General features: G+C 54.1%; 1 protein-coding gene across 1 annotated transcript in view; it reads right to left on the minus strand.

Annotated features, from left to right (window-relative positions):
- LOC308175350 (hyccin-like) overlaps positions 1–11328 on the minus strand; it is a gene marked incomplete at both ends in the record, with an annotated part of 27706 nt that extends 16378 nt beyond the window's left edge. The window contains 8 exon segments of the mRNA XM_080551029.1: positions 1717–1804; positions 5135–5251; positions 6484–6579; positions 6895–7010; positions 7415–7495; positions 8954–9004; positions 9006–9134; positions 11227–11328. Of these exon segments, the coding sequence (XP_080407155.1) occupies positions 1717–1804; positions 5135–5251; positions 6484–6579; positions 6895–7010; positions 7415–7495; positions 8954–9004; positions 9006–9134; positions 11227–11328 (780 nt within the window).
- Positions 11329–11554: the final 226 nt, after the last annotated feature.

Raw genomic sequence — 11554 nt, forward strand, 5'->3', positions numbered from 1 at the left:
TAATGACATTAAACATTCAGTTGACGACGTGACACAAGGGCTACTCCTGATTGGTCTAAATGTGAACCGGCATGAGAACCGTGCAGACTCAACCATCCCTGCTCAGCAGTCTTACCTGCCGAAATGCTCGGGCGCCTGTGTTTTCTCCTCGCAAATAACAGGCTAAAAGTCACCAGTAGTACCATCTAAAAGATACAAAAAGCTGATCTAGCTAGCTAGGTGCACAAATAAGATATCACGTTAAATAACTTCGAAAAATTAAACGGAAACAGCGACAGATGGATGGATTTTTCAAGAAAAAAGATGTCCCAGACACTTCAAACATTGCTGAAGCTAGCAGTGGCTATGAGCGATCCGAAACTGCATGAACGTTTATGGCGGGGTACCACCACCACCAGCTACAACTACAGCGGGAGAACAAGCAGCAGCTACTGTGCGCTGTGGTATGTACACCAACATATATTACTTTTGTTTGTTACTTTTATTTGGACTTTAAGACCACTTTAATTCATGAAAAGGTCCAGAGTTTCTTGTTGCAAACGGAGGAAGGACAAACAACATGTGCGTTGAAACCAACACCCAATCATGCCAGGACGATGGCTCATTTGATAATTTTGATAGACATGATAGCCATCACATCTAGTTGAAAAACTGTCGCAAGTTGAAGAACTCGCGCAAGTTGGAAATACTCGGAAACTTTCGCCAAGTTGGACATACTTTTCCTGTTGTGTTTGAGACGGAGCCAAGACTGCTCGTTTGGAAGGACATTGGATCCGTGAGTAACGTAAACCTTCAGAGCTGATGGATGGAAACCGGTATCACAAGTTTATATTCTGTATATTATTTGTATTTTTTTTGCCATCCTCCCTCTAGTTTTGGTTGAAATTAGGTCGTTGTTTTGAGCGCGCGTGCGCGTTTCATGCGCGTGCACGCGGAAAAAAATCGCGCGCGGACAGGGCTCTCCGCCACTAATGTAAAAATTCCTGGAGGAAACACTGCAGGCTGTGTCATGACTCTCTGCTAACTCATTCTAGAACACCAGGCTGTGTCATGACTCTCTGCTAACTCATTCTAGAACACCAGGCTGTGTCATGACTCTCTGCTAACTCATTCTAGAACACCAGGCTGTGTCATGACTCTCTGCTAACTCATTCTAGAACACCAGGCTGTGTCATGACTCTCTGCTAACTCATTCTAGAACACGAGGCTGTGTCATGACTCTCTGCTAACTCATTCTAGAACACCAGGCTGTGTCATGACTCTCTGCTAACTCATTCTAGAACACCAGGCTGTGTCAGAACCATGACCCACAACAGCCTGTTGTTGGCCCACAGCAACGGAACCTCCAGTCCCAGCGCGGTGACACCGAGCTAGCTGTCGCTAGGCAACGCAGCAACACAAAACACCCGGTGACATCTGATCCCCAAAACGATTAGAAGTCAGCGGAACGTTCTATACCCTCTCCGTAACTAAATCTTTATTCAACGGTTCATATTCTAAACATAGAACGTGAACCGTTGAATAAATATATTATTATTGAAGTCTAAATTTCTCTAAGATACAGTAGGGAGGTCTTAAACCTTGAGGATTACAGATTAACGTCTCTGAGTCTCAAACCATGTACATAATCTACAGGGATTACAGTGAGTTTACGGAGAGAGACGGACGGATGCTCGCGCACACACACACACACGGCTCTGGTCACATGACACCCACCAGTAGGGCTTCAGGGAACAGCTCCAGCTGGGCTCGGTACAGGACGTCATCCAAGGCCTTAGAACCCAGGTCCACCTCCCCGTTGGTCCTGAACACACACACAGAGAGAGAGGTCACTCACATACACACACTCTCACACACACACACACACACACACACACTCTCACACACACTCACAGAGAGAGAGAGAGGTCACTCACCTCACACACACACACACACACACACACACACACACAAGGTCACTCACAGGTCACTCTCTCACTCTCTCACACACACACACTCACACTCACACACTCACACTCACACTCACACTCACACTCACACTCACACACGCACACACACTCACACACGCACACACTCACACTCACACTCACACACGCACACACTCACACACGCACACACTCACACACTCACACTCACACTCACACTCACACTCACACTCACACGCACACACGCACACACACCTTCAGCCCCAGCCAGGAGCACGTTAGGGTGTGCTCACTCAACAGGTAGTTTGGTTGAGAGGCAGTGAGACAGCAGGTTATTCATGTCAGTCAGGTCTGTGTGTGTGTGTGTGTGTGTGTGTGTGTGTGTGTGTGTGTCTGTCTGTGTGTGTGTGTCTGTGTGTGTGTGTGTCTGTGTGTGTGTGTGTGTCTGTGTGTGTGTGTGTGTGTCTGTGTGTGTGTGTGTGTCTGTGTGTGTGTGTGTGTGTCTGTGTGTGTGTGTGTGTGTGTGTGTGTCTGTGTGTCTGTGTGTGTGTGTGTGTGTGTGTGTGTCTGTGTGTGTGTGTGTGTGTGTGTCTGTGTGTGTGTGTGTGTGTGTGTGTGTGTGTCTGTGTGTGTGTGTGTGTAAGAGTTAGAGTGTGTATGTGTGTATACTGTGTGTGTGTGTGTGTGTGTGTGTGTGTGTGTGTAAGAGTTAGAGTGTGTATGTGTGTATACTGTGTGTGTGTATACTGTGTGTGTGTGTGTGTGTGTGTGTGTGTTTGTGTGTCTATACTATATGTGTGTATTTACTGTGTGTGTGTGTGTGTGTGTGTGTGTGTGTGTGTGTGTGCGTGTATGTGTGTGTGTGTGTGTGTGTGTGTGCGTGTATGTGTGTGTGTGTGTGTGTGTCAGGGTTTCCGTTAACCGGTAATTACCTGTCTTTGTCCGGTAAAATGTGTTGAAGTCCGACAAATTGAAAACTCGTCGGACAAAATGTCCGGTGAAAATAATTCCCTCTAAGCACAATTTGAATACAATTCGCTAAAGTTCACATTCTGATTCCTTCTATTTTAAAAAAAGACGAATATATAGGCTATGTATTTCTTTTATTATGATATGATTTGACACCGGCATGATGATGACTCCTAATGTGTAGGCTGGAGATGCGAAACAGCGGTTGTTTCCGGTGTGCGCTATAACTCGTGCACAATCGAGTCGAGGCAGAGAGGAGGATAGCGATGTTTCTCTCTGTGATAGTGTGATTATGCAAGCCTTTTCTGAAAGGGATGAGAACCCGATTGTTTCAGCTTCTCCCAGGGAGAAAGTGGTAGAGTTACCATCCTCCCCGAGTCCTACCATACCATCCGCTGACAGCCTATCTCTGCCTGTAACCGGCGAGCGATTGCGTGTCGCTCAAGTAGCTGATCAGTCATTAAACAAATGTTTTTTTACATGCAGCTAGTGAGGAATCTGAAATAGGGGGCAACGTAGTTTATTTCCTTAACGATGGGATATTAATGCGTAAATGGTCTCCTCCTAATGCAAATGGTTGTGAGTGGAATACTGTAAAACAAGTGGTTGTGCCTGTGGGTTATAGACAACAGGTGTTATCTGTAGCACATGAGAGCCAGTGGTCAGGACATTTAGGTATAACTAAAACTTATCAGCTGATATTGAAACATTTCTTTTGGCCCGGACTGAAGGCGGATGTTGCCAAGCACTGCCGCTGTTGCCATACTTGTCAGATGGCGGGTAAGCCTAATCAATCCATTCCACCCGCACCATTGCTTTCCATTGAACGTGTAATAATTGATTGTGTTGGACCTTTGCCTAGGACTAAAAGTGGAAGTCAGTATTTGCTCACTATTATGTGCGCTGCTACTCGTTTTCCCGAAGCTGTTCCGTTGCGTAACATATCAGCCAGCTCAGTGGTGAAAGCTTTAACAACGTTTTTTTCCACATTCGGTCTTCCTCTTGTTATACAATCTGACCAGGGCACTAACTTTCAGTCTAAGCTTTTCAAACAATTGTTTCTCAATAAACAGTTATGTTCTCCTCATTGTCATACTCCCGAGTCCGATTAAGTATGATTTGACAGGCAGCTAAACGAAATGCCTTCCCAACCAGCGAGACCTGGGGGGTATTCCATCAACGTCGCTAAAGGAAAATCTAGGCTTATTTTGACAAGTCTCGCGAGATCTATCAAGATATGCCTGGATCTTTTTAAGAGTCTCGCGAGACTTAACGAAATAAGCCTAGATTTTCCTTTAGCGACGTTGATGGAACACCCCCCTGGTTATAGAAATGACGTTGTTTTATTGATTAAAAAAGGGTAAAACTGGAAAGAGAAAATAGAAAACTCACATTAATCCCAAACAATTTAACAAACTTCAGTTAACGTAATGTGGAGTCCGTTCATTGATCGATGCTGTCTGTTCAGTTCCCAGTGAGGCGCCCGTTCAGCGCTGGACATAATGGCATAGCGCGCATGCGAATCATGTTATATTATTATATATTATATAGCTCGCATCTAATCGTATCGGATGAGAAATAGACATTAAATGGCATATATAGGCCGCTACACAACAGTAATCACCGCGACAAACAGCTATATAAGATTTGGGGGGAAAAAATATGATTTAGAAAAAAAAAAAAAAATTATATTTTAATACGATGACCGGAATATATCACGTTTGTCCGGTAAATCTAAATCTTCCCGGACACGATGTCCGGCGGCAATTTTTTCTAACGGAAACCCTGGTGTGTGTGTGTGTGTCTATACTGTGCCTGTGTGTGTGTGTGTGTGTGTGTGTGTGTGTGTGTGTGTGTGTGTGTGTCTATACTGTGCCTGTGTGTGTGTTTGTGTGTCTATACTATGTGTGTGTATTTACTGTGTGTGTGTGTGTGTGTGTGTGAGTGTGTACACATACTGAGTGTGAGGGTGTGGTGGGTGGGTGGGGGTATAGACAGTGTGTGTCATTAGAGTGTCAAGGATTACAGGAAGTGTGTGTAAGGGTCAGGGTGTGTGTGGAGTCAAAGGGCGTCAGGGATTACAGGAAGTGTGTGTGTGTGTGTGTGTGTGTGTGTACACTCACAGCGCATAGTGGATCCCTGTGATGAGTGTGTGTGTGTGTGTGTGTGTGTGTGTGTGTGTGTGTACACTCACAGGGCATAGTGGATCCCTGTGATGAGTGTGTGTGTGTGTGTCTCACAGCGCATAGTGGATCCCTGTGATGAGCTGCACCAGGAACTCTGATGTCACCGTCAGCCGGGTGCTGATGCCTTTGTACCGCCGCAGCTGTTGCCGTGGGTAACCACAGATACATACCCTGCGAACAACCAGATCGGAGAGAGAATATAGGGTCAACCAATCACATCGCCGATAAGAAAACAGAAATCAAACACATTTTTGTACCATAAATTAAATACATTTTGCTTTTTTTTTACTTATTGAACATTCCCACAGACATGCACGGGGTTAGAGATGGACGTGTGTGTCAGGGCGAGGCTGGTGCACGTGGTTAGAGATAGACGTGTGTGTCAGGGCGAGGCTGGTGCACGTGGTTAGAGATGGGTGTGTGTGTCAGGGCGAGGCTGGTGCACGTGGTTAGAGATGGGTGTGTGTGTCAGGGCGAGGCTGGTGCACGTGGTTAGAGATGGGCGTGTGTGTCAGGGCGAGGCTGGTGCACGTGGTTAGAGATGGGCGTGTGTGTCAGGGCGAGGCTGGTGCACGTGGTTAGAGATGGACGTGTGTGTCAGGGCGAGGCTGGTGCACGTGGTTAGAGATGGACGTGTGTGTCAGGGGGGGGCTGGTGCACGTGGTTAGAGATGGACGTGTGTGTCAGGGCGAGGCTGGTGCACGTGGTTAGAGATGGACGTGTGTGTCAGGGCGAGGCTGGTGGACGTGGTTAGAGATGGACGTGTGTGTCAGGGCGAGGCTGGTGCACGTGGTTAGAGATGGACGTGTGTGTCAGGGCGAGGCTGGTGCACGTGGTTAGAGATGGACGTGTGTGTCAGGGCGAGGCTGGTGCACGTGGTTAGAGATGGACGTGTGTGTCAGGGGGGGGCTGGTGCACGTGGTTAGAGATGGACGTGTGTGTCAGGGCGAGGCTGGTGGACGTGGTTAGAGATGGACGTGTGTGTCAGGGCGAGGCTGGTGGACGTGGTTAGAGATGGACGTGTGTGTCAGGGCGAGGCTGGTGGACGTGGTTAGAGATGGACGTGTGTGTCAGGGCGAGGCTGGTGGAGGAGGAGGGGCTCGTCCTCACGGGAATCGTAATGCACGGAATGGAATGCGGAACTCTGCCAAACACACGTGGCGTTCCGCCTCTCATCTCTCTCTCTCTAGCCCAGCACTAATGGGACTGATGCTCAGACGCAGTTTGCGGATTAAGAACTGTATGTGTGTGTGTGTGTGTGTGTGTGTGTGTGTGTTACCTGGAGCTGAGCAGGCAGAGTGACTGCAGGGAGGAGTGTGTGTGTGTGTGTGTGTGTGTGTGTGTGTGTGTGTGTACGTGTGTGTGTGTGTGTACGTGTGTGTGTGTGTGTGTGTGTGTGTTACCTGGAGCTGAGCTGGCAGAGTGACTGCAGGGAGGAGGGCGTCATGTAGCTCAGCGCAGCGTTGTAACACAGCAGCAGGAACGTCAGCACCTCGAACCTACACACACACACACACACACACACACACACACGCGCACACGTACACACACACACACACACCACACACCACACACCACACACCACACACACACACACACTCACACGTACACACACACACACGTACACACACACACACACGTACACACACACACCACACACACACACACACACACACACACGTACACACACACACACGTACACACACACACCACACACACAGTTTAACAACCATGACACATCTGGGTGACGGTGAACATGGATAGACCCATGGTAACCATGGTCACCGCTGGTAACCGCTGGTAACTGTTCTCACCTGTTCTGAGCTGTGAAGGTCTCTCTCTGCAGGTGAGGTCCGCTGTATACGACTCTACTCAGCCCGTGGTTGGCCAGGGCCCCTTCCGTCAGGGCCAGGGAGCCAATGGTAGAAGGCTGTGGGCGGGAGGGAGCGTTCAGAAACAGTCTGGTCTTACAGAAGGCTGCCCTTCAGAAACGCTGCTTTAGAGCTGGTGGACGCAACGACTATCAGAGATAGTGTGTGTGTGTGTTTCTGTGTGTGTGTGTGTGTGTGTGTTTCTGTGTGTGTGTGTGCGTGTGTGTGTCTGTGTGTGTGTCTGAGTGAGTGTGTGTGTGTGTCTGGGTCTGTCTCTCTGTGTGTGTGTGTGTGTGTGTGTGTGTGTTTCTGTGTGTGTGTGTGCGTGTGTGTGTGTCTGAGTGAGTGTGTGTGTGCGTGTGTGTGTGTGTCTGGGTCTGTCTCTCTGTGTGTGTGTGTGTGTGTGTGTGTGTGTGTGTGTGTGTGTGTGTGTGTGTGAGTCTGTGTCTGTGTGTGTACTTACTTCGTGGTAGACTGAGGGCTTGGACAGTGAAGGGACGGTGAAGGACAGGACTTTACTCTGCCCATCCTTATCTACTATCTCCTGCAAAGAGAGGGAGGGAGGGGAGGAGGGAGGGAGGGAGGGAGAGAGGGAGGGAGGGAGGGAGAGAGGAGGGAGAGGGAGAGAGGGAGGGAGGGAGAGGGAGAGTGAGAGAGGGGGGGAGGGAGGAGAGGGAGGGAGAGGGAGAGAGTGAGAGAGGGAGGGAGGGAGGGAGGGAGAGGGAGAGAGGGAGAGAGTGAGAGAGGGAGGGAGAGGGAGAGAGGGAGGGAGGGAGAGGGAGAGTGAGAGAGGGAGGGAGGGAGGGAGAGAGGGAGGGAGAGGGAGAGAGGGAGGGAGGGAGAGGGAGAGTGAGAGAGGGGGGAGGGAGAGGGAGAGAGGGAGGGAGGGAGGGAGAGAGGGAGGGAGAGGGAGAGAGGGAGGGAGGGAGAGGGAGAGTGAGAGAGGGGGGAGGGAGAGGGAGAGAGGGAGGGAGAGAGAGTGAGAAGGAGAGAGATAGAGAGAGAGAAAACAAAACAGAAAACAAGAAAAAGAGAGAGGTTATAGGATTATCTGTCAGAACGTCATTGTGTGGGTGAGGAAAATAACATGCTATAAAAAACAAAAAAAGGAAAATAAAATGTGTGTGTGTGTGTGTGTGTGTGTGTGTGTGTGTGTGTGTGTGTGTGTGTGTGTGTGTGTGTGCGTCCTCAGGCTTCCGTGCCCCTCTGTGAGTGTTAATGTCAGGCTGATTAACGGTGAAGGCACCCAGGGTGTTGATTGACAGCTGACCTACTCTACCATTCTGACTCAGGGAGGATGAGGGGGGGGGTCGCTTTGGTAGAAGTACACACACACACACACACACACACACACACACTGACCAGACACACACACACACTGACCAGACACACACACACACACACACACACACACACTGACCAGACACACACACACACACACTGACCAGACACACACACACACACACACACACACACTGACCAGACACACACACACACACACTGACCAGACACACACTCACTCACTGAACAGACACATATGGACGAAAAATTACTTCAAATGTTTATGATTTCACCAGCTGGTGTCAGACTCACTACACACAGGTAGCGACTAGCCAACTGTCACGTGACCACTGACTACTACTGTTGTCATCAGGTGAGTGACACACCAGACCGGGAGGCAGATCGGACCCCTATTTGACCCCCCCCCCACCCACCAGGTTGTAGACACCCAGCAGCAGGGCCTCTATGCAGCCGGAGGTGTGGGGGTCGCGCACACACACACACACACTGACCAGACACCCACCAGGTTGTAGACGCCCAGCAGCAGGGCCTCTATGCAGCCGGAGGTGTGGGGGTCGCACACACACACACACACACTGACCAGACACCCACCAGGTTGTAGACACCCAGCAGCAGGGCCTCGATGCAGCCGGAGGTGTGGGGGTCGCGCACACACACACACACACACACACACACACACACACACTGACCAGACACCCACCAGGTTGTAGACACCCAGCAGCAGGGCCTCTATGCAGCCGGAGGTGTGGGGGGTCGCGGGCGGCGGAGGCAGAGAGGAGGCTCCACAGCAGCTCAGGGAGGAACTGCAGGGTGAAGCGCTGGAGGCGGGGCTCACCGCTCCTGTAGAACTCAAACAACTGGTGGCACACCGGCTCCAACAACTGAGGGAGGGAGGGAGGGAGGGGGAGGGAGGGAGGGAGGGAGGGGGAGAGGGAGGGAGAGGAAGGGAGGGAGGGAGGGAGGGAGGGAGGGAGGGAGGGAGGGGGAGAGGGAGGGGGAGAGGGAGAGAGAGAGGGAGGGAGAGGGAGGGGAGAGGAAGGGAGGGAGGGGGGAGAGGGAGGTAGGGGGAGGGAGGGAGGGAGGTAGAGGAAGGGAGGGAGGGGGAGGGAGGGAGGGAGGTAGAGGAAGGGAGGGAGGGAGGGAGGGGAGGGGGAGGGAGAGGAAGGGAGGGAGGGAGGGAGGAAGGGAGAGGAAGGGAGGGAGGGAGGGAGGGGGGGAGGGAGGGAGAGAGAGGGAGGAAGGGAGGGAGAGAGGGAGAGAGAGGGAGGAAGGGAGGGGAGAGGGAGGGAGAGGAAGGGAGGGAGGGAGAGGAAGGGAGGGAGGTGAGGGAGGGAGGGAGAGGAAGGGAGGGAGGGAGAGGGAGGGAGAGGAAGGGAGGGAGAGGAGGGAGGGAGGGTGGGAGGGAGGGAGGGAGGGAGGGTGGGAGGGAGGGAGGGAGGGAGGGAGGGTGGGAGGGAGGGAGGGAGGGAGGGAGGGAGGGTGGGAGGGAGGGAGGGAGGGAGGGAGGGAGGGAGGGTGGGAGGGAGGGGAGGGAGGGAGGGAGGGAGGGAGGGAGGGTGGGAGGGAGGGAGGGAGGGAGGGAGGGAGGGAGGGAGGGTGGGAGGGAGGGAGGGAGTGGGGAGGGGTGGGGAGGGAGGGTGGGGAGGAGGGGAGGGGGTGGGAGGGAGGGAGGGTGTGGGTGGGTGGGTGGGAGGGAGGTGGGGGGGGAGGGTGGGTGGGTGGGGTGGGGTGGGGTGGGTGTGGGTGGGTGGGAGGGTGGGGGGAGGGGGGTGTGGTTGGGTGGGTGGGTGGGGGGGGGTTTGGGGGTGGGTGGGTGGGGTGGGAGGGTGGGTGGGGTTGGGGGGGGTGGGGTGTGGGTGGGGGGTGGGAGGGTGGGGGTGGTGGGTGGGGGTGGGGGGGTGGGGGTGGGTGGGGGGTGGGGGGGGGGGGTGGGGGGGTGGGGGTGGGAGGGTGGGGGGGGGGGGGGTGGGGTGGGGGGGGGTGGGAGGGGGGAGGGGGGTGGGGGGGGGAGGGTGGGGGGGGGGGTGGGAGGGAGGGGGGGGGGGGGGAGGGAGGGGAGGGAGGGGGGGGGGGAGGGAGGGGGGGGGGGGTGGGGGGGGGTGGGTGGGGTGGGGAGGGGGGGGGGGGGTGGGTGGGGGTGGGGGAGGGGGGGGTGGGGGGGAGGGGGGGGGGGGGGGGGGGGTGGGGGGGGGGGGGGGGGGGGGGGGGGGGGGGGGGGGGGGAGGGGGGGGGGGGGGGGGGTGGGGGGGTGGGTGGGGGGTGGGGTGGGTGGGTGTGGTGGGGGGTGGGTGTGGTGGGGGGTGGGAGGGGGGGGGGGTGGGGTGGGGGGGGGGGTGGGGGGGGTGGGGGGGGGGTTGGGGGGGGGGGGGTGGGGGTGGGGTGGGTGGTGGGGGGAGGGTGGGGTGGGTGGGGAGGGTGGGGAGGTGGTGTGGAGGGTGGGAGGGGGGGAGTGGTTGGGGTGGGGTGGAGTGGGAGGGAGGTGAGGGTGAGGAAGGGAGGGAGGGGTGGAGGGTGGTGGGAGGGAGGGGGGAGGGGGTGGTGGAGGGGGTGGGAGTGGAGGGAGGGAGGGGGTTGGGTTGGGTGGGTGTGGTGTGGTTGGGGGGGTGTGGGTGTGGTGGGTGGGGGGTGGGTGGGGGGGGTGGTTGGGAGGGGAGGGTGGGTGAGGGAGGGGAGGGGAGGGAGGGAGGTGGGTTGGGAGGGGAGGGAGGGAGGGAGGGAGGGAGGGGGAGGGAGGGAGGGGGTGGGAGGAGGGAGGGGAGGGTGGGGTGGGAGGGGAGGGAGGGAGGGGTGGGGAGGGAGGGTGGGAGGGAGGGGGGATGGTGGGAGAGTTAAATGACACACACCTTGAAGATACTCTCCAGATACTATGAATTGATGAAGTAATAATAAAAAAACATTTTCTTTAAGAAAACACAATAAAGCGTGTGTGTGTGTGTGTGTGTGTGTGTGTGTGTGTGTGTGTGAGGTACTCACATCACTGTAGTTCTCTCTGACGACCTTGTAGATGGCGGGGACCAGGGAGCCTTTGTCCTTCAACGACGAAGCATAGTTGGACACAGCACTGTCAGGGAGGGTCTACACACACACGCACACGCACACGCACACGCACACGCACACACACACACACACACACACATACTCAGAGTTAGTCAGACACAAAATCATAACCAACTGACAGCCTGATGAATATCCACTATGAATACACACGGTGAGTATATATTATATATATATTAGTTAGACTTGGTGTGAGGCTTTAGGCTTCCCTCCAAAACACCCCTGGATACAGTTAGAACTTTAACCA

Source organism: Nansenia antarctica (genome assembly GCF_963989245.1).
Source record: "Nansenia antarctica genome assembly, contig: SCAFFOLD_522, whole genome shotgun sequence".
NCBI lineage: Eukaryota > Metazoa > Chordata > Actinopteri > Argentiniformes > Microstomatidae > Nansenia > Nansenia antarctica.